Raw genomic sequence first — 24,686 nt, 5'->3', positions numbered from 1 at the left:
ATATTTGTCACTGGACGTTAAACCCTAATTCGTAAGCATCATCCAATTGGTTCTTTTCTTCTATTACCTAATCATATGTTGTTTACAAATCATTCTAAAGAAGTAAATGAAAAGGAGCAAATGCAGCTACATTTAGTTATCTTAAGTTTAATTCATTTTATTCCGTTTAGTTAACGTTCCTTTCTACATAAGTGCAGAGGAGAACTGCAGTTGTCCGCATGTAAACTTCTAGCATTTTTTCACCAATATGAGTACATCGCAATCCGTTACTGTTTCGACACTCAGGGGTGTTTCATGTCTGTATTCTTAAACAACTATTATTTTTTCTCTCTTTTTTAGCAATGCATCACTCTCTACTGTCCTTATCTATTATTCTATAGTCTGCGTCTCCATCCAGATTCTCGTGTATACATGAGGGTCCGGATTGGGGGTGTTGTTTATTTCTGTATTCTTTAAATTGTTATGTCACTTTTCTCTACATTTTATTTATCTTACTCATTATTCTTTCTCTATTCTTTATATTTTAGAATCCCAATATATTTTACTTACTGATGTTTAGTTACATTACGACGTTTACCTCTGATTTATATACTGGTTACCAATGTAGATGACAAATTAGTGTCATTCATGACAATTAAACAGAATCCACATGATATATGCGACCATTCTTGATGAAATCAATATTACTTTAATATTACACTTTTTGAAACCATTTTTATCAATTTTCAATTTCCATTGTCTAAATTGTTCATTGTTCATGTGTTGTTTGCGTATATTTTTATGTTTCATTGCTCATGTGTTGTTTCCGTATATTTTAGCCTACCCATTTGATCCGATAACACCCCATATAGCAATAAAATTATACTTTTATTGCCATTCATAACTCTTAACAGACCAATTAACAGACCGGGTTTTATACATCCGACCCATTAACAGACCAGGTTTTAAATAAAGATTGATTTATGTCACCAAAATACAGATTTTCGTGTAGATTTTTCACGCAATGATATCAATTTGGTTAACAAACATAATGCCTGTCTTTTTTCGATGTTCAAAATACTGCATGCAAGTAAATTCAGCCAACGTGTCATTTTGTGTACATTTTGTGTGTGTAAAATGTGTATAAATTTATTGATGAGTAACCCGACTTTTCATTTTATAGATCGTACATCGAAGCTAGAAAAATAATAATTACACCACTGGATTCAGTACATTGAATTGTTTTGTTAGACATGAATAATTTTTATGATAAAAATATATTTAAAAAGTTATACAATGAAACATGCTGAACATTCAATGATTTTCTCGATAGCACATGATTAACAGACTTTAGCCAACCCGATTAACAGACCAACCGCCGATATAGCCGCATACTCATTAAAGATTTACCGACCAATCTCTCGGTTAGCCGAGTGTCGGCCGTGACATTGAAGATAATATAAATGATTACAATTTTAGATGACATTGTACTCTAATCAAGTTATAATGAACTACAATGTATATGTGTTACTCTTTATCTATTTGAAAGAAACTTTTAATTGTCAAAAACAATTTTTGATCCCAAGATTAAATAGTGGGATGTTTAAAAATTAATTTGAAAACTAATTACAAACTATTTAGTTTAATTTGGAACACAACAATTTCTTTTCAAAATAGCCAGTAGCAATTTGTATTCCAATATCTTGATTACGATACAATGAAATCTTACCCCTGTGGTCATTCATGCGTAGTAACTTAGTACACGAAAAAGTATGTACTATGAAAATTAGAAGACAAATTCAAGCAATTTGATTGGACGAAAAGTTGTAAGTATGTGCTAAACTATGTGTCATTTAAATGTTCATTACGTAGAACCGAATGCAAATATTTCGGACAACTTTTCTAGCAGTTAAGGAACGACGGTTTGACTTTAAAAAGGGGAGAATGGATTTTTCTTTGAAAAATTTTCTGATCCCCAATTTGATAAAACAAAATATTCAGGTCATACAGATGATGCACATTTGTTTATTCTGAATCCAGATTTTCCCCATAGTGTTAAATAGTGAAAAACAAATATTTGATTGCTAGCTTTAAACAAAACTGAATAAAAACGTTCGCGCTGGAAACAAAATCTGACTCAGAAAACATAAACATACCCTCCCCCCTTTTTTTGAAGTTAAGTGGTTGCTCTTTTATGGAAGCTATTTTGCTGATTTGCAGTAGTTTACAGATGTTAAATATGTCTCGATTACGCATTAGAAAACGTAGGCTGCAGCAGCGTTCTTACAGACGAAGAAAAAGGATGGAAATGTTAAGGTTCACAACATTTAGTTATATTTTCTGTTTCGTTTCAAATGGTATTTCTTCTCCAAGGAGCATTTGTCAAAGGGAGGGGGTAATGTTTTTTTATTATTATTATTATTTCTAATTGTATTGTTACGGATCTGAAATACTAGGCTAACAATACAATTTACCTCACACTTTTTTTTCGTGATGAATTTTTAAGTTAATCGTTTTTTTTAGTAAATGCCAGTGGCAAATATTTCTGTGTATGTCCAGTCGATTCAGGAGACCTTTTCAAATGAATTATGTGTTCGGCAATGATGATGCTTTGACTCTTGATTAGGGGTTAATAAAGCTACGTAAAGTTGTTTTTTATAACAAAGTTGAGACAAATAATTTTGTAAAGAAATTTATTGATAATTGTTAAGAATATCAGTTTTATTCTGAAATCGTTTCTTCATTAAATATACATGGTAAAAATTATGTTCTTAATGCCTAGTTTTGTGTACACTTAACCTACACAAGGCCTACATTGACTGTCGACTGCATGTAGACAAAACATGATTTACACTACATGTAAACATTGAGTTTTATCAATGGGAACGTAATTGTGTTTTGTTTACGTTTGAGTTACACTAACACAACACCGAGTTTAGGTCAATGTGAACACGGTCTAAATATATGAATGTTTTGTGATACACTTTATATAGTTTACAGTAAGAAATTTTATTAAAACATCCTTAATGTTTTCTTAAACAGTGGATAAAGCCAGAATTATTAAACTGTTATTTTATTACTATAATACCTTTCAGACCTGAAATAGGACTATTATTCATATCATTACGGATGTCAAGTTGGTTCAATATTCAACATTCAACATTCAATATTCAATTTTTTTTAATTTTTTTTTTCTTGTATCAATTTTCAACATTCAACATTCGATTTCAACATTCAACATTTGAATTCAATATTCAACATTCAACATTTGATTTCAATATTCAACATTCAACTTTCAATTTTTTCTTCTTCTTGTATCCATTTTCAACATTCAACATTCGATTTCAACATTCAACATTTGATTTCAATATTCAACATTCAACATTCAATTTTTTTTTTCTTTTATCCATTTTCAACATTCAACATTCAAATTTTTTTTTCTTGTATCTATTTTCAACATTCAACATTCGTTTTCCAAATTCAACATTCAACTTTCAAATTTTTGTTTTCTTGTATCCATTTTCAACATTCAACATTCAAATTTTTTTTTTCTTGTATCCATTTTCAACATTTAACATTCGATTTCAACATTCAACATTCGTTTTCAACATTCAACATTCGTTTTCAACATTCGATTTTCAACTTTTACCATTCGTTTTCAACATTCAATATTCGTATTCAACATTCGACATTCGTTTTCAACATTCGATTTTCAACTTTCAAGATTCGTTTTCAACATTCAAGATTCGTTTTTAACATTCAACATTCGTTTTCAACATTCGATTTTCAACTTTCAACATTCGTTTTCAACATTCAACATTCGTTTTTAACATTCAACATTCGTTTTCAATATTCAACATTCGTTTTCAATATTCAACATTCGTTTTCAATATTTAACATTCGTTTTAACATTCAACATTCGTTTTCAACATTCAACATTCGTTTTCAACATTCAACATTCGTTTTCAAAATTTTTTGAATGTTGAATATTGAAACCGTATGTTGAATGTTGAAATCAAATGTTGAATGTTGAAAATGAATACAAGAAAAAAAAATGAATGTTGAATGTTGAAAGCGAACGTTGAATATTGAAATCGAATGTTGAATGTTGAAAATGGATACAAGAAAAAAAAAATGAATGTTGAATGTTTAATATTGAAATAGAATGTTGAATGTTGAAAGCGAACGTTGAATATTGAAATCGAATGTTGAATGTTGAAATCGAATGTTGAATGTTGAAAATGGATACAAGAAAAAAAATTGAATGTTGAATATTGAAAATGGATACAACCAAAAAAAAAAAAAAAAAAAAAAAAAAAAAAAAAAAACAAAAAAATGAATGTTGAATGTTGAAAATGGATACAACATAAAAAAAATAAAAAAAAAAAATTTAAAGCGAAAGTTGAATATTGAAATCGAATGTTGAATGTTGAAAATGGATACAAGAAAAAAAAAATGAATGTTGAATGTTGAAAATGGATACAAGAAAAAAAAAATTGAAAGCGATAGTTGAATATTGAAATCGAATGTTGAAAATGGATACAACAAAAAAAAAAATTGAATGTTGATTGATGAATATTGAAATCGAATGTTGAATGTTAAAAATGGATACAAGAAAAAAAAATTGAAAGCGAAAGTTGAATATTGAAATCGAATGTTGAAAATGGATACAACAAAAAAAAAAAATTGAATGTTGATTGATGAATATTGAAATCGAATGTTGAATGTTGAAATCGAATGTTGAATGTTAAAAATGGATACAAGAAAAAAAAATTAAAAAAAATTGAATGTTGAATGTTGAATATTGAAATCGAATGTTGAATGTTGAAATCGAATGTTGAATGTTGAAAATGGATACAAGAAAAAAATTTAAAAAAATAAAATAATTGAATGTTGAATGTTGATTGTTGAATTTTGAAATCGAATGTTGAATGTTGAAATCGAATGTTGAATGTTGAAAATGGATACAAGAAAAAAATAAAAAAAAAAAAATAAAAAAATTGAATGTTGAATTTTGAATATTGAAATCGATTGTTGAATGTTGAAAATGGATGCAAGAAAAAAAGAAAAAAAAAAGAAAAAATTGAATGTTGAATGTTGAATATTGAAATCGAATGTTGAATGTTGAAAATAGATACAAGAAAAATAAAAAAAAAAATTGAATGTTGAATTAAGGAATAACAGTACTGTAGTTGAAGAGTTGTCACCGTCAATTGTAGATTTGACGGTCGCAAATGCAGTTTTACTGGCGATGCGTAGCGGAGACAGTAAAACGGAGATTTGCGACCGTCAAATCAAAATTGACGGTGGCAACTCTTCAACTACAGTACTGTTATTCCGATTCTAATGCATTTCAAAAAGAAATAATACGATAAAACTTGGAAAAATGTCTAAATTTGACAACTAAAAAAAAAATGCGCGAAACTTCATGAAAGATTTTGGCGCAAAGACGTCATGGGTAAACGTGACGTCATACAAATGAAAACTTACAAACTGGAGGTTATTACGTTACCTGTACGCTTCAAATTCGGATAAAATAACATTAAAACGGCGAATTCGAGGTAGGTGTTGTTTTATTTATGATTATGTAGTAGTAATCGAACATTTGTTGATTCAATCATTTCAAAATGGTTGTTCCTCCTTAGTTACGCCTGGTCAACTGTGGATTTGACGACAACTTTTAGCCAATGAAAAAAATTGTTACATACCAATTGCATTAGAATGTTGAATATTGAAATCGAATGTTGAATGTTGAAATCGAATGTTGAATGTTGAAATCGAATGGTGAATGTTGAAAATGGATGCAAGAAAAAAAAATGGAATGTTGAATGTTGAATATTGAAATCGAATGTTGAATGTTGAAAATGGATGCAAGAAAAAAAAATTGAATGGTGAATGTTGAATGTTGAATATTGAACCAAATTGACATCCGTCATATCATTTGTTATTAGGATTTATCACTATTTATTGCATTTTGATACATGCAAACATGTTTTAATGATTTGGGAAGTGTTTGTTGGTTTTATAATAAAAATTTCAACAAAAAGAAAAGTCTCTAATATTTTTGTCCATCTGATGAGTTAAGCCTTTTTCAACTGATTTTTATAGTTCTTATGTTGTACTGTTATACCACTGTCCCAGGTTAGGGGGAGGGTTGGGATCCCACTAACATGTTTAACCCCGCCACATTATTTATGTGCCTGTCCCAAGTCAGGAGCCTGTAATTCAGTGGTTGTCGTTTGTTTATGTGTTACATATTTGTTTTTCGTTCATTTTTTTACATAAATAAGGCCGTTGGTTTTCTCGTTTGAATTGTTTTACATTGTCTTATCGGGGCCTTTTATAGCTGACTATGCGGTATGGGTTTTGCTCATTGTTGAAGGCCGTACGGTGACCTATAGTTGTTAATGTCTGTGTCATTTTGGTCTTTTGTGGATAGTTGTCTCATTGGCAATCATACCACATCTTCTTTTTTATATCATCTTTTTAAGTCACTGGTGTAACCAAAAGACAAATTGGTTGGGTAAGAGTTAGCTTTCTCAAAATTTCAGCATTTACAATATTTTCTCCCCTAGCAATGTTACCTGTAAGCATGTTATGCAAAAGAAAGAAAAATTTATGTTGAAAATTTAGTGAAAAAGTCTTTGAGTAAGAAAAAGCCATATCGTAAATGAAAATAGTGTACATGGTGTACCCTCATAAAAATCATCTTCCGAAAGATTTCCTGAACTTTGATTTATGAAAAGATATTGATTGTAGAACCATGCACCAGGAATAACATATAATATACGGGAATGGAACACTTATTTTGTAACTAAATCTGAAAATACACCTGTCAACATTGGTGTTACTGTCAATGGTGAGACCACTTTAATAAAATAACACCAATGACCAGTAGCCACTGGACGTTAAGCAACCAACAATCAATCAATCAACCAATGACCAGTTTAGTGACACCACTGAATACATTATGACAATCAGCATTTTTTTTGTGTTTCTTTCATGTTTAACAAGCGAAAAATCATATTATTTATGAAATATAATACTTATTTAACAATGTTTTAACAATATCATGTATTACATATACAAAGTTTACATAAACTGGTGTATGTTGGTAACACCAATGACACTATTTAGTAACACTTTTGACATTTTTAGTTATTGATGTTATATATAATTTGAGACTTTTTAGCCTAATTTTTTTTCTTTTGCTCAGTGTTCTTTGTTTTGTGTTCAGAAATTAATAAAACTAAAATTTGAAATATGTTGTCAATGGTGATACTGTTATGTCATTGTAGTTACTGAAGGGTCAGTGGTGTTACTATATAAAAATTCGTAAGGGTTCCGCGGAACCCAGTGTCTCGCCTACTTTTGCTGTTAATCGCAGACTCTACAAAATGAGGAAAAACATTTAAGAATTTCCCTCTCGATACTGTCTTTTGATTGAAAGAAGCTTCCAAGTTTGGTAAAAAATCCAGGATAGTTTATGAATCTAATAAATGTTGTATAAACTTTAACTGCAGACTGTATGTAATGTTAATTGGAAGAAAAACTAAGTCCATTGATAAGTAAAATACGGAAAAAGTGATTTTTTTTTTTTTACAAAATTTACTTCTGAATAATATCTTATGATCAGAAACAAGCTTCTGTCTAAGTTTGGTAGAAATCCAGGATAGTTTAAGAACATTATAAAAAATTTTAAAACTTAAACCACAGAGTGAATGTTTTGTTTCTGACAAAAAAACTAAGTCCATTTATAAGTAAAATACGGAAAAGTGGAAATTTATTTTTACAGAATTTTCTTCTTGATACTATCTTATGATTATAAACAAGCTTCTGTCCATTGATAAGTAAAATACGGAAAAAGTGATTTTTTTTTTTTTACAAAATTTACTTCTGAATAATATCTTATGATCAGAAACAAGCTTCTGTCCAAGTTTGGTACAAATCAAGGATAGTTTATGAAAGTTATTAAAATTTTTAAAACTTTAACCACAGAGTGAATGTAATGTTTCCTCGCAGAAAAACTAAGTCCATTTATAAGTAAAATACGGAAAAGTGGAAATTTATTTTTACAAAATATTCTTCTTGATACTATCTTATGATCACAAACAAGCTTCTGTCCAAGTTTGGTACAAATCAAGGATAGTTTATGAAAGTTATTAAAATTTTTAAACTTTAACCACAGAGTGAATGTAATGTTTCCTCGCAGAAAAACAAAGTCCATTTATAAGTAAAATACGGAAAAAATGGAAGTTTATTTTTACAAAATTTACTTCTGGATACTTTCTTATGATCATAAACAAGCTTCTGTCCAAGTTTGGTAGAAATTCAGTATAGTTTAAGAAAGTTATTAAAATTTCAAAAACTTTAACCACAGAGTGAATATTTGTGGACGCCGCCTACGACGACGACGACGCCGACGACGCCGACGCCGACGCCGACGACGACGGAATCTAGGATCGCTTAGTCTCGCTTTTTCGACTAAAGTCGAAGGCTCGACAAAAATGCAATGATTTTAAGTATGTTAGAAAGTAAATATACAAAATGTATTTGCTTAACTATATAATCTCTTAAAAGTATTGTTAAAATTACTAGTTTCGTGTGCACAATCATCATGTACATGCAGGCTGTTACAATTGATAAAAATGGTCTCGCATGATATCCTAAGTTAAAAAAAAGTATCACATGATCATATTTCATGAAAAAAAAAAATATATATATATAAACGATAGCAGCAATGTTAAATTAAACATAACAAATTCGAATTAACTGTACAATTGTTCGTAGATTTATTCGTCAAGTACTTTTAATAATCCAGTGACAAGATGTTTGTTAGCTTGTTAATAGTTTTTGTTTTGGTTTGCAGGCAGCAAGTTGGAGGTGTACCAGGTAAGTGATAGTATTTTGCTCTTTCATTCGTCATTTGAGTTAAAAGATGTATTTTTTTACATTGTCCTTGTGAAACTACCGAATAAAATGATAAGAGATTTTGTTAAATGTCTGATAAGATGCTAAACAAGACAAACGAGCTTTTAAATATTGGATATACTTAAACTAGCTCACATACTCTGACTTGTCGCTTTTCCAGTAGCTCACTCAGTACTTCGGTAATACCATGAAAATATGACTATAGTTTTATCGAAATTGTCATTTTGAATTAAAGAATGTATCCCCCTCACGCAAAGCTCTGATTCCCTGGCCGTGTCTGGCTATACTGTTGGTCCTTTTTGATTTTATCAGCTCTTGGATTTTTGTGTTCGGTTTGTATTTACAAATATATTTGCCTCGAGCATCACTTAAGGGACATTACTACTAATTGTCGAGATGCGCATTTGGTGCAGTAAAATTGGACCTGTTAACGTTAATTCAATTTTATCAAACATTGAAAAGATTGTATCATACACTTATGAGTATTTGTACCATATACGTCAGACAAGAACTTGTTGTTCACGTTTATTTATTTAGTTGTGTTGAAGAGTTTGAAGGAAGTCACTTTTCAGAGTATAAAATTTGACAGTCTGTATTGATCATTAATATGAACTGATTAATAACAGATATCTGATATTGATTTAATACCATATTTCTTACAAATCAAGATTTACTATACCAATATAAATTTCGGTCGAAATAACAACATGGTAATTAAGTACAGATATAACGCTTAGTGCGTAAAGCTAACAAGGTCATTAAATTAATAATGCCTGAACGACATATGGATTACATAAAAAAATTTGTTGCATATTTTTATACGACCGCAATTTTTTTTTTTTTGTATCAGAACTATTTAGAATTATTTTTACATAAAATAAATTCGTAAAACATGATATTTTGATTAAAAATTTAACTTTCAACTAAGTGAAATATGTTGCAAAGTAGCGTCGCCCTAGTAAAAATAAATGATACATACGTACAAATACAAGACCATTTTAATAGATAGATCGATTTGTAAATATTTGGTTAACTTGAAACCCGGTAAAAAGACTATATCTGATTTGGTCCATCGTTGTCAATTGTAAGGTTTGCTTTTTTGTCGGAAGTAACAAATTTAAAGATTTATTTATGACTTAGAATTAAGATTACTTCAGCAGGTATATTCATTAAGAAAAAGCCACGTTTATATTCTGAGTAATTAAAATAATCTAATGAATGCTTATTCATACAAACAGACGAAATTCCTACAAGTGTTTGTGTCCGACTGTGCATGGATGAATATTCACCAGGTAAGATCTTTTGTCTTATAAAATGCAGTTGACGGCCTTATGATATGCAAAATTACATGCTTTATTTTAGATTGTTTTTTTTAAATAGATAGGTAATTGTAATAACATGGACAGTTAGTCATAGAATAACTATTCCAGGAATTCAAATATTTTTATTTTTTTTAAATGACTAAACAAATATCAGTTTCCGAATGTGCATTTTATTTTTATAACATGGACAGTTATTACTCAATTTATTTCACTTGACTGTCTGGGCGGAGTTTAACTTGTTCGCTCATCATAGACAAGTCCATCTATAGACAGGAGTTTTAGGATAAACTCATAAATGAAGTGTCCAGTTATGGTCATTGATCCGTAATATATGTTAACACTTAGTATATGTGTATTCGCAAAATAAATAACGAGAAACAACCGTTAATTTTCTTGTACAGCAAAGTTTAAAAACATGTAACATTTGTCACATTTTGGAATTTGAGAACTTGAAAGTAAAACCATAACGTCCTTATGCAAATTGAAACGTAAGCTCCGCCCGATCAGTTGAAATAACATTAGGAATAGTTTTAGAATAACTATTCCAGGAATTCAAATATTAAAAAAAAAATCTTAATAAAAAAATGACAAATCAAATTATCCTGATTTAGAGTTATTTCTCGCAATTTGATTGGCTAATATTGTCCTTATAATTTTCAGTACAATTTTTTATTACGTCAATAGGAATTATCTCCCTTATTTATTACGTCAATTGGAATTATCTCCTTTATACCATTGACCTAATAAAAAAAAAAATAAAAAAAGAGTTGCTTTATAGTTCTAATATTTAAAATTTTTCACAGTTTTAGATTAAATATCTAAAATATATTTGGTTGATATTGTACTAATATTGAATTTGATTATAATAATATGTAATATAACAAAATCAGGATAAATTCGTTACACAGTGTTCAATTGTCCTAATACGGAATTTATCGGGTCAATAAAATTCATATCGGGTTTGGCTTCTTTGGTTATTGACAAATCTGTATTATTTTCCTATGTGTAAGAGGACACGAGCTAATGAGATGTGTGCATTAAAACAGGATTAAGTTAAGATATCGGAAACTATCTTCACTATTAAGGTTGAAACCAAATAACGAAAACGTAAAATTGTTGAAACTGAGATGACGCAATAAAACCAACATAAAATCAATACTGTAAAATTGAGAAAGGAAATGGGGAATGTGTCGAAGCGACAACAACCCGACCATAGAGCAGACAACAGCCGAAGGCCACCAATGGGTCTTCAATGTAGCGAGAATTCCCTCACCCGTGTTTACATGTGTTTACATGTAGTGATTTGTTTAAATCATGATCTAACGGGTTATGAAGATATTTTTGACACTTTTTGCTGTTTATTTTTATCATTAAATATATGTTTCAAAAAGGCATTTACATTGCCATATTGCATGCAATTAAAACACATGCATATATTATAATTTAACATACACTACTCTTAATGATCTTATTGACCAAATGGTTATGGATATACACATAAAACCTGGGTTATTTAGCACTCATTTTCAATTATGTTATTAATTGAACATTTACCAAAAGAAATGTTGAACGGATTATATATCACCAATGATAAATATTTTAGCTAAATTAAACTTGAGTACCAATGTTATTTTACGCAAACGAACAGAAAACTTTCACTTAACGAATAAGAGTAGTCGTGAGGTTATGATCATGAATTTATGGGGTATTTTTTAAAACTATACACTGGCAAATTTACAATAAAACAATACAATTGGCATATGTAACGGTTAGTTAAAATGTATAAAGAATTCAATAAAACATTTTGAACTTAATCACCAATACATTAATTCTGTTCAAAATATTTTTAAGTTTTGCACTAAGTGCCATTTTTACCTGTTACTTACTTTTACAGGACCCGAAATGGCTAACTGCATTAAAAACTGTGATAGTGAGTTCAATATTTTGTTATATATCTGATGAATATAGAAAACTTTAACTCCTGCTTGACATACAGCAATAACGTAGGGACAAATACATGTATATTATCATTAATTAATACTCTTCAAATGTAATTGGCTTATAATTTGGTACCACTGACGCATGTTTCGCCTTAATGAGATTCATCAGTTGCGTTCAAATAGTTAGACGGCTAAATCAATGCAACGCATGTTTCGCCTATATGAGATTTGTCAGTGGCGTTCGAATAGTTAGACGGCCAAATCAATGCAACGCATGTTTCTTCTATGTGAGATTCATCAGTGGCGTTCGAATAGTTAGACGGCCAAATCAATGCAACGCATGTTTCGCCTATAAGAGATTCATCAGTGGGGTTCGAATAGTTAGACGGCCAAATCAATGCAAACACCATTCAAAAGCAAAAATTTAAAACGTTTTGACAAATATGTCTTATGCAATATATGCTTTGGGCAAACTTACCTTGGATTTCCAATAATTCAACATTTTCTGATGATACTACATGTCAGCTTGCTGAATACTTTGTGGAAGTCGTTATGTTCTAATTATTGCTGCCTCCTTAAAGATGAAGTATCATTTCTACATGAACTTCCTGAGATACCTCTCAGGGTGAAGCTTTAATTGTATTTTTGTAAACCAGTCAGTCACCGAGAACTATCAGCAAATATATATAATTCGTTTTTATTCATTTGTTATTTCTGCAAAATGAATTTCTGCAAAATGAATTTCTGACATGATAAAGAAACACTTTAAAAAAAGTTATTCTCAGGGGGGAAATCATATGTTATCTGACTTTTCTTATTTCTTCGTTTTTTTCATCTTTATTAAAGAGGTATCACTGAAAGGCTGTGTGGGGTACTGCAAAGAATATGGTTATACTGGTAAGTCAAAACAATTTAAGATAGTTTAAGTTTTAAGTACACTCATGTACCTTTTAATCTTGTAACGACTGTCTAAACTGAATATCTCACCGTTTTGCTATTTATGTTTATTAGTTTATGAGATCGATTATACACCCCTTTAAAAATAGCATCTCCCTGATGTCGTTTACAGTTTTGAAAAATCATTCACAGATGAGTCTAGGAGTTTGAAAAATAGGTAAATTTAGGGGTAAAGGTAAACAAATCTATATAGATTTAAAGTGTTAAGAAGATTGGAAATAAAACTGACAAAAAGAAGGTATTTTTGTATATATGCAGATGCTAAAATTCATTTCAAGATACAGTTGATATAAAATATGGATTTCTGTATACAAATGAGGAATCTATTGTATTTATTACAGGTAAGAAACTTGGGGAATGCCTTCAGTACTGTACATGTAAGTTTTCTTTTAACTATTGAAGATGAGAACAAGGATCATTATTCTGCATTTGGGTTCATAGTTTTAAGCATTTCAGGAAGTAAATATACAAAATGCATTTACCAACTATAGAACCTCTTTAAGTATTGTTAAAATTACTAGTTTCGTGTGCACAATTAACATAAATATGCAGACTGTTACAGTTGGTAAAACATATAATCAATTATTACAGTGCATTCGCATGATTTTATTGCACACACGCACACACACATATTTTTTTTTTGATTCGAGCGTCACTGATGCGTCTTTTGTAGACAAAACAGTATCTATGATGAGTTTAATTATACACACAGACATTACCTACTGAATTTCACAAATTCTTCTTATATTGTGCGGTTATAGACTGTCCAATGCAGGGGGAGATTTTAGCAATCACAAACATGCTTGTCTCGCCACATTTGGCTGTCCACAGTCAGGAACCTGTATTTCATCGGTTTTGTTGGTAGCTGTCTGTCTTATTTGCTTTTGTGTATTGTTTTGTCCCAGATAAGGCCGTTGGTTTTTGCGTTTGAGCTGTTCAACAGTTTATCATGGTGGGAACTTTAATAGCTGACTATACGGTATGGGTTTTTATCAGTGTGTAAGGCCGCACGTTGACCTATGTTTGCTTAAATCTGTTTCATTTTGACTCTGCTGGATAGGTGTCTCAATGGCGAATTTGGCAAACATACCACATCTTCTATTTCTATCTTAATAAGTTTGTGTACAAAAACTTACCACTCCCATTATAATCTCTAACGATTTTGTCAGATACATACAATGTACGTGATGTCAGAATACCAGTTATTAAAATAAGAATGTGTTTTCTGTCTAATTTAACTCATATTGTAGATAATGTGGTAATGCTTATTTCATTTGCTCTGTTTAAATATATGGACATTGTGAATAAACATCAGATATTTTAAACGTAGTTGTTCTGCAGATTGATAGTGGTGCTTTGAAACAACGGATATGTTAGGCACCTTCTTCTCACTAGCCGATAGTTTCAATTCAATTCAAAACACAAAGATTTAATCATTCATTATTCTCTGACTACAAAACAAAGATTATTCTAAGAATTTCTTAGTTCAGATTTAAAAAATGTTCTTATTTCATTAGTACGAATTGTTATTTACTTGATTTTATTTTTTCATTAATAGAAATTTTTAATTTTTATAATTTCAGACGACGGTTAATGAACACGAAGTGACACCAGTAGATCTAGAAGTCAAATATGAAACGAACCTTTCTAGTTTGCCACATATTCTTGCAATAAAAAATTGATCCCAACTAATTCAAATCTATTAACTTTATATGCTGATCTTAGTCAGCAATCTCGGTTGATATTGTTTTATTCGCATGTGATTAACGTTTTTACTCAGAGCGTTGATCACACTTCTATAATGGTTCCAGGTTAGCAATGATTTTGAATCTAATGTTATGAAGCATTTGTAATGAGAGGAATAGGTTGATTTGATATTTTCTTTGTTGTTACAAAAGTTAAAAAGTAAACTCTTTTCAAGCACATTGGAAGCGAAACTCTTTGTATATGTGCATTGCATCGACAATTGGCTTGTTTTATAAAAAAATTAAAAGTTTTGTTAATTTACTCATTTCGTAGGCACAATTAACAGTAACAAGTAAGAAAACTGCTGCAGTTGGTAAAAAAACACACAGACACATCCGGAGAGGTCATTACATTAGTCAAAATTACTGGGAAATGGCTACATGTATTTTCAGGGAGTGCGTGTACAGAATTAGCAATGTCATTGAGCTACAGCAGTAACAAAAAAAAATATTTGAAGGTAAAAAAAAGTATAAATTACAATTAGACCGCTTTGTGTTTTCCACAAACAAAGTAACTCCATTTACACAAACATACATTCAGGAAATTTGCGGGAAATCACTACTGAAAAAAGGATAAACACAGCAGTCAGACAAAAATAAAATCAAAAAAATTGTACCCCGTAATGAAAGAACCGTGATGTAGTGGTTAATGCGTCGTTATTTGGGGTCAAAAACCTCGAACATCTGCGTACCAGTATTATGAACGTTATCTGGGAATTATACATATCGAAAATATCAGTTTTGTGAACGTTATTTAAGGGTCATGCACCTCGAACAACTGCGTACCAGTGTTATATGAACGTTATTTCGTGTTCATATAGTACAAGTGTTATATGAACGTTATCTGGGGATCATACACCTCGAACATCTCTGTACCAGTGCTATATGAACGTTTTTAGGGGTCATAAATCACGAAAAACTTAATACCAGTGCTATATGAACGTTATCAGGAGGTCATAGACCATCATATATGGGATCCTCGCAAGGTTAGTCTGTCGGTCAGGCAGGTTTCTTCTGATATTTGCCTCATTTCATGGTTCATTGGTCAATGTTAAGTTTCATGATGAGGCCTGTTTTTCACAGGTTTGTCTGACCTTGATCCCATTTTAATGGTTCAAGAGTCAATGTTATGTTTTCATTGTTAAGTCCGTTAATCGTATACTAAAGCAAAAGGTTAACTATATGTGTTTTATGGAATGAAAGTAAGGTGTTTATGTCTGTCTTGCAGACCTCATTTTCATGGTTTAATGGTCAAGGTTTCTCGGATACTATAAGCAATAGGTTAATATGTGTATGCTACGATTGTAAGGTGTGCATGTTAGATAGCTGCATAGTTTGATGAAAATCCAAGTTGATTTGAAAAAGTTATTAAAAAAATTAAAGTGTACTATCTCTATTTTGTCCGAATTGCAAATCCTAGCTTTTTTTACCAAGATTACTTTAATTCTTAAATTTTATAACAATACAACAAAAAACTAAATGAAATGGGATTTAGTAAGCTTGATATATATCTAAGATAGCTGCATAGTTTGATGAACATCCAAGTTGATTTGAAAAAGTTATAAAAAAAAATTAAAGATGCCTATCTGAATTTTTATATAATAATTTTTATCTTTACATATTGTATATTATACTTGTTATTTTAAGTTTTGTTATAAATGTATTAAAAATTATTTCAAAGTAATCGTTTGAAAAAAAACTTGTGTCCTATGGATATTATCTGTGAAAAAAGTGATGTCCCAACAAAAGCGATTCCGGAAAAAAGTATCTGTCCTACTGCACTTTGCACCGGTCCTATGTGTAGATAAATTTTGACCAGTCCCTTATATGAACATCAAAGATTATGTAATGTAGGCTGTTTTCTGTGTGACGGTCCGTATTTGCATGTCCGTACCATACATTGGTCCAGCAATTATTGTAATGTTTTTTTCCAACTTTTTATCGCACGAACTTTGTGATTAGATTTTACGAAAAACGAGGCGAAAGACACCCATTTTTTATTTGATCATTAGGAAGATGTATGTCAACAGTTTCTAAAAAGGTATCACTCAAAGGCATTGAAATTCTAGTTTGATCCAAATTTTGGGGGGATATGTGACATGTTCACCCCCTTTTTGCAATATTTTATGGTAAATAAATGCAGAATGTTGCCATGGATACACATAAAAGGAATTATTTTTCACCCTTTTAACTTTTGAAAATCAAATCTATGGAAGATACTGATTACAAGCATATGCACATGTACAACACAAACAGTTAGGTTTATGTATTAGAAATCCAGGAATAGGATATGATAAAACATTTTGTGGCTCATTTTTAATTTTATTTTCTAACTGTGGAGTGCTACCTTATGGCACATCAGAAAGCACAGAAATGCACTTTTTAAGATAAATTTTACCACAAATCTTTACTTTTTTATGTTCTTGATTTAGTTCTAAAGGTAAAAAATCTGCTAGGATTGCAATTCATGTTTATTTTATTGTTTACTGTCCTTAGCAACCAAGTATACACATTTTGACACTCAGACATGTTGCGGTCTTAAACTTGTAATCCATTAGCTTCGCCCTTGTAACCAAAGATTGCGCTTTATATGATATCCTCAGAATGTATCGCTTTATATTTTTGAATGTGAATAAGTCAAATACACATTTTTAGCAGGATTTTGTATTATTATTTGGCATTAATGAAATTTAATGATGCCAGTACTGTTAGAAATTTATACCCTGCTTGAGAGCTTCTAAAACAAGGTTAGGTATGCTATTTACAGCAAAATTGACCTATGAGTGCTTTCAAATACCTAAAAGTTGTATAATTTTTCCTCTTTGTAGGTAATTTTATGGTTTTAAACAGAAAAAAAGGGAAAAGTTTTTAGAAATTTACCCAAAAAATGAGAGACTTTAAGTTTTTCACTATGATCCAGCATTTATTTTTAAATCACTTTTTGTCGCGTTTCAACATCAACTGTTAACCTTCATAAAATCTTTATTACTGAACCAATTTTAAAAACTATGGTACCATTTTATTCGTAACAGCTAGTAGAACACAGAAAATATACTACAAATTGAGGCAGGAGGGGGGAAATTTCACCTTAAGGTAGCACTCCACAGTTAGGTGTGTAGTTTCGCATTTTGGCCCCTGTGGATTTTTCAAATATGAGAGCTAGTGTGCAATAAAAATCATTTTTGGATAGCTGAGTATAAAAAGAGCCTTCGTATTGGGTTTATATGAACATCAAAGAATGTAATGTATGTAATATAGGCTGTTTTCTGTATGACGGTCCGTATTTGCATGTCCGTACCATACATTGGTCCAGCAATTATTGTAATGTTTTTTTCCAACTTTTTATCGTAAGAACTTTGTGATTAGATTTTACGAAAAAATGAGGCGAAAGACACCCATTTTTATTTGATCATTAGGAAGATGAATGTCAATAGTTTCTAAAAAGGTATCACTCAAAGGCATTGAAATTCTAGTTTGATCCAAATTTTGGGGGAATATGTGACATGTTCACCCCCCTTTTTGTAATATTTTATGGTAAATAAATGCAGAATGTTGCCATGGATACACATAAAAGGAATTATTTTTCACCCTTTTAACTTTTGAAAATCAAATCTATGGAAGATACTGATTACAAGCATATGCACATGTACAACACAAACAGTTAGGTTTATGTATTAGAAATCCAGGAATAGGATATGATAAAACATTTTGTGGCTCATTTTTAATTTTATTTTCTAACTGTGGAGTGCTACAGGCACTTCTAACATTTTTGTCTTAGGAAGAAAACAAAAAAGTTAGCAGTATCCTTTAACTTTACTTTCCGCTATATAGATGATGTTCTGCCTCATATCTTGACTTACATATAGAAACTGACAATGAGGGTCGGTTGAAAACAAAACTTTACGACAAAAGAGATGATTTCAGCTTCCCAATTGTGACTTTTCCATTTCTATGTAGCAACATTCCAGCAGGAGTATATATCTCTCAGTTGATACGATATTCCAGGGCTTGAATTTCCTATCATGATTTCCTTGATAGAGAGTTGCTGCTCACAAGGAAGCTATTAAACCAAGAGGCGAAGTTGAAATCATCCCTTCATAAATTTTACGGACGCCATCACGAGTCGGTTGACCGTTATGAAATATCCGTTTCACAGATGATAGAAGATATGTTCCTTTTTTAGTCATGGAGTTGTCAGTTATTCGACTTATGAGTTTAAATTTCTCTCTGGTATCTTTCGCCTCTCTTTTAAAAAGGAAATCTATGAATATATCTTAGAACGCTGTTCTTGAGTTTGAAAAAATGATGATTTTTGGAATACTGTTAAACCTTTCTTTTAATAAAAAAAATGCAAATCCCGGGGGCAAAAAAAATATTTTATATGAAGAAAATAAAATAATAAATCAATCAAAAAAAGTATCAGATGTCTTTTATTAAAGTTTTGCTGTTGTTGCTGAGAAAATAGGAAATGATGTGATTTATGATCCACCAAACCATCATGGTATAAATACCATACATGAACAAAATCACTTGAAAACAGATACAAAATTTAAATTTAAAAAGGTGACACCAGAAAAAGTGGAAAAAATTATAAATAAAGTAAATGAGATAAAAAGCAATTGGAGCAGATGAGATACCAGCAAAAATTGTAAAATCATGAAGATCTGTCGTTGCACCTCAGCTGACCAGTCTTATAAATTTGACTGTAGACACGGGCATATTTCCTGATCGACTTAAAGAAGCCCAAGCTACACCCTTCCATGAAAAGAACGACCCATCACTGAAATCAAACTACAGACCAGTCAGTGTTTTACCTATTTTTTCAAAGTTGTATGAAAAGATATTTGAAATACAGTTATATGACTTCTTTGATTCTATTTTCAATCCTTATCTATGTGCTTCCCGTAGAGAACATGGATGTCAGACTACGCTGCTCAGATTACTGGAAGACTGGTGTAAAGCCCTAGACAAAATAATGTATACAGCTTCATGGATTTATCAAAAGCTTTTGACTGCTTACCTCATCATACTATTACAGTAGTGGTATTTTGTAGGAGGACTAAAAACGATCACATGAAAATTCATTGACAAATCTTGTGTACTGGGGGTAAGGGGTACTCTAAGGGTAAATAAGATGCATATCATCTGAAAGATAAACTTTTCATGAATCGAATGGTGTACGGAACAAAAAATTTGAGACTGAATTGACAGAGAAATAAGGCTTTTAAGCGGAGAGGTGAACAAAGTAGTTGGGTACCTTCTCGTAAATATACGTTGATAGTGGGTCTTCCAATGGATAGAAACAAGTGCCTGTGATACATATATATACTACGAATACAGTGTATTTTTTATCTGCTAGCCTATCATTTTCAAGTTTACTATCCAAAGCTGTCATAGAGTTTATCAGATAGAGAGGGTCTGTATAATATATGAATGACCGCCGTGGATCGATTTGTAAACTGAGAATTGAACGTAAAAAGCAAATACACTTTATTTATAGTAATGAATCATTCCAATGTTCATAATATACAGATTTATATAAGCGCTAAAATTATTCATGTGTTATTAAAATTAATAGAAAAAATGTGAATTTTAGGGGGGGAAAGGAGGTGCTCTATACCATTGTAAGTTTGTTGAGAAATAAAGATATATATATATATATATCCATCGGATCGCCATCAATGATGGTGATACATGGCTGTGTACATAATGTATATGCAACTCGTCTAAACATCAACCCAACAATGTTAGATCTGTAAATTTGCTTTCGCAAATTTTTAGTTCTTCCCTCGCCGGGATTCGAACCCATGCTACTGTGATATCGTGACACCAAATCGCCTGCACTGCAGCCGTCCCGCTAGACCACACGACCACCTGGGCTCTCAAAAAAAAAGAGCTTTCGGTGGGCATGTGTTAATTTTCGAAAGCAAATTTACAGATCTAACATTGTTGGGTTGATGTTTAGACGAGTTATATATACATTATGTACACAGCCATGTATCACCATCATTGATGGCGATCCGATGGATACATCTGTTGTAGGGTTGTCACTGACTCAGACGTACTTATGAGTATAATTATTTTCTGTGACTGTATCTTACATTAATTTGTAGGAGATTTTACTATAGATAATTTAGCTGATCTGTAACAATAACATCTTCATGCCTTATATATCATGTACTGTAGTACGCCGCTAGATTAAAACTGACGTGGAAAGGTAACACATGCCCACCGAAAGCTCTTTTTTTTGAGAGCCCAGGTGGTCGTGTGGTCTAGCGGGACGGCTGCAGTGCAGGCGATTTGGTGTCACGATATCACAGTAGCATGGGTTCGAATCCCGGCGAGGGAAGAACCAATAATTTGCGAAAGCAAATTTACAGATCTAACATTGTTGGGTTGATGTTTAGACGAGTTGTATATACATTATGTACACAGCCATGTATCACCATCATTGATGGCGATCCGATGGATACATCTGTTGTAGGGTTGTCACTGACTCAGACGTACTTATGAGTATAATTATTTTCTGTGACTGTATCTTACATTAATTTGTAGGAGATTTTACTATAGATAATTTAGCTGATCTGTAACAATAACATCTTCATGCCTTATATATCATGTACTGTAGTACGCCGCTAGATTAAAACTAACGTGGAAAGGTAACACATGCCCACCGAAAGCTCTTTTTTTTGAGAGCCCAGGTGGTCGTGTGGTCTAGCGGGACGGCTGCAGTGCAGGCGATTTGGTGTCACGATATCACAGTAGCATGGGTTCGAATCCCGGCGAGGGAAGAACCAAAAATTTGCGAAAGCAAATTTACAGATCTAACATTGTTGGGTTGATGTTTAGACGAGTTGTATATACATTATGTACACAGCCATGTATCACCATCATTGATGGCGATCCGATGGATACATCTGTTGTAGGGTTGTCACTGACTCAGACGTACTTATGAATATGATTATTTTCTGTGACTGTATCTTACATTAATTTGTAGGATCCTTTACTATAGATAATTTAGCTGATCTGTAACAATAACATCTTCATGCCTTATATATCATGTACTGTAGTACGCCGCTAGATTAAAACTGACGTGGAAAGGTAACACATGCCCACCGAAAGCTCTTTTTTTTTGAGAGCCCAGGTGGTCGTGTGGTCTAGCGGGACGGCTGCAGTGCAGGCGATTTGGTGTCACGATATCACAGTAGCATGGGTTCGAATCCCGGCGATGGAAGAACCAAAAATTTGCGAAAGCAAATTTACAGATCTAACATTGTTGGGTTGATGTTTAGACGAGTTGTATATATATATATATATATGGCCTAGAAAAAACAATTGTCCTGTCCAAAAGTACCTATGAGTTTTGATACCTTTTCTAAAATTCTCCAGTCATTAAATCTTTTACAAAAATTCATTGATTACAAAAAAAAGAAGATGTGGTATGATTGCCATTGAGACAACTCTCAACAAGAGACACAAATGACACAGAAATTAACAACTATAGGTTATCGTACGGCTTCAATTCAAGTGAGAAAACTAGCGGCCTTATTTATTTACAAAAAAATGAACGATAAACCATGGGAGTAATATAATACTTCCATGGATAAACAAATGTGTAACAAATAAACAAACGACAACCACTGAATTACAGGCTCCTGATTTGAATGTTCATAACATACTAAATGTATGTTCATATTGAAATTGATAGAAAACAAAAATATGGGAATTTTGGAAATAAAGGAGCAGGGATAAAAAAAAAAACATTTTCCTGTCCCCAAGTACCTATGACTTTTGATACTATTTCTGAAATTTCCCAGTCATTAAATCTTTTACAAAATTCTTCCTACAACACTTTACATACTTTCAACCACGTTCTGAATGCCCGCGATTTCGCGGGTGTGTTCTAGTGATATTTTATTAGATAAATTATTAGGTAGCAATGCACAGTTAGGAAAAAAACTTAAAATTAACACTCAAAATTTTTAAACACCCTCTTTCCCCTCCTGTCTAACAAAGAAGGCTTTATATGTGTGTTATGCATGTATATACTTATAGAAAGAGAATCTTCCATAGATTTGATTTCTAATGGTCATAAGGGTGAAATATAATCCCTCTTGGGTGTAACCATGGCAACAATCTGCATTTCTTAGCTACAAAATATAGCAAAAAAGGGGGTGAACATGTCACAAAAGTCTCCAAAATTTGGTCTAAAGGAAAATTTCTATCAATTACAGTGATACCTTTCCTGAATCCATAGGTTTATATCTATCAAGTGGTCCCAAAAAAATCATATGCTTATCTGCTCGATTTTCCATAAAATTGAATTGAAAAGATCGAGCGCAAAATCTTTGTTGATAAACACTACAATAATGTATGGACCTATGAACGGTACGGATAGGAAAATACGGACTGTCAATCATATAAATGGCCTATAAAACAATCTTAATGTTCATATAAACCCACTAAGAAGGCTATATTATTCTTCAATTATATAAAAATCAATTTTATTGTACAAAAACTTTCATATTTAAAAAATTCACAGGGGCCATGATGCGAAACTAAACTTCTAACTGTGTATTGCTACCTTAAGGATTAACATTTTTTCCCCCAATTCCACTTTAAATGGATTTCTGTTTTCTACTAGCTAAAACGAGCAAATTAGCCTGCTAGTTTTGAAAATCGGTTCAGAAATAAATATTTTATGAAGGTTAGCTGTTGACAATGATATACAACAAAAAAGTGATTTTATGAAACATGCCATGTCAAAGTGCATTTTCTCCTTTTTTTGTTAAATTTCTATAACTATATCTTCTAAACCTGTCTTTTCTTGTTTAAAAACTTAAATCAACCTTAACAGTAGACAAATTTTACAAGTTAAAGCTATTTTAAAGCTCTAGAATGTCAATTTTGTTGTGTATTACCATACCAAAGCCTTGGTTAAAATTTAGTAAATACTGAATTCATTTATAATAGCGGTAAAAAAATTAGGCTTAATTCATGCTAAATTGTGACTTTATACTTGCTAAAATAATAAATTTGATTTAGTCGCATGAAAAAATATAAAGCGTTCCCTTCTAAGGTTTCTACATAACGCGCAATCTTCATTTCCAAGGGGTAGCCAATAAAGTTTCAATTTATGACGGAACCAAGTCTTTGTGTCAAAATGTCTATATTGGTTGCTAAGGACAATAAACAACAAAACTAACATATATTGTCATTCTAAAGGTTGTTTTTCCCTCAGAATTGTATCTATAACCTAGTTATCAATAGATTTGTGGTATGATTTGTCTAAAAAAAAGCAATTCTTTGCTTTGTCAAATGCCATAAGGTAGCAATACACAGTTAGGAAAAAAACTTAAAATTGACACTCAAAATTTTTAAACACCCTCTTTCCCCTCCTGTCTAACAAAGAAGGCTTTATATGTGTGTTATGCATGTATATACTTATAGAAAGAGAATCTTCCATAGATTTGATTTCTAATGGTCATAAGGGTGAAATATAATCCCTCTTGGGTGTAACATGGCAACAATCTGCATTTCTTAGCTACAAAATATAGCAAAAAAGGGGGGTGAACATGTCACAAAAGTCTCCAAAATTTGGTCTAAAGGAAAATTTCAATCAATTACAGTGATACCTTTTCTAAATCCATAGGTTTATATCTATAAAGTGGTCCCAAAAAAATCATATGCTTATCTGGTCGATTTTCCATAAAATTGAATTGAAAAGATCGAGCGCAAAATCTTTGTTGATAAACACTACAATAATATATGGACCTATGAACGGTACGGATAGGAAAATACGGACTGTCAAT

The 24,686-nt window shown here is 31.4% G+C and overlaps 2 protein-coding genes across 3 annotated transcripts in view; one reads left to right on the top strand and one right to left on the bottom strand.

Moving 5' to 3' along the window:
- The window catches only part of LOC143068953 (uncharacterized), a 43,271-nt gene extending 28,450 nt beyond the window's left edge, over nt 1-14,821 (top strand). Inside the window, exons 1-6 of one of the 2 annotated variants that reach the window (XM_076243361.1) lie at nt 8,552-8,871; nt 10,149-10,202; nt 12,127-12,162; nt 13,019-13,069; nt 13,471-13,506; nt 14,713-14,821. In XM_076243361.1, the coding sequence (XP_076099476.1) occupies nt 8,808-8,871; nt 10,149-10,202; nt 12,127-12,162; nt 13,019-13,069; nt 13,471-13,506; nt 14,713-14,723 (252 nt within the window). In that variant the 5' untranslated portion in view covers nt 8,552-8,807 and the 3' untranslated portion in view covers nt 14,724-14,821. Of the gene's footprint in view, nt 1-8,551; nt 8,872-10,148; nt 10,203-12,126; nt 12,163-13,018; nt 13,070-13,470; nt 13,507-14,712 lie in introns of those variants that run through there. The other variant, XM_076243360.1, reaches the window with a different exon arrangement.
- LOC143066801 (uncharacterized) overlaps nt 1-24,686 on the bottom strand; it is a 240,978-nt gene that overhangs the window by 80,941 nt on the left and 135,351 nt on the right. The gene's annotated exons all lie outside the window — the stretch shown is intronic.

The sequence above is a fragment of the Mytilus galloprovincialis genome, chromosome 3, assembly GCF_965363235.1.
Source record: "Mytilus galloprovincialis chromosome 3, xbMytGall1.hap1.1, whole genome shotgun sequence".
Taxonomy (NCBI): domain Eukaryota; kingdom Metazoa; phylum Mollusca; class Bivalvia; order Mytilida; family Mytilidae; genus Mytilus; species Mytilus galloprovincialis.
Note: the sequence above shows the minus strand (reverse complement) of the source record. Positions and strands in the feature narration are given on the sequence as shown.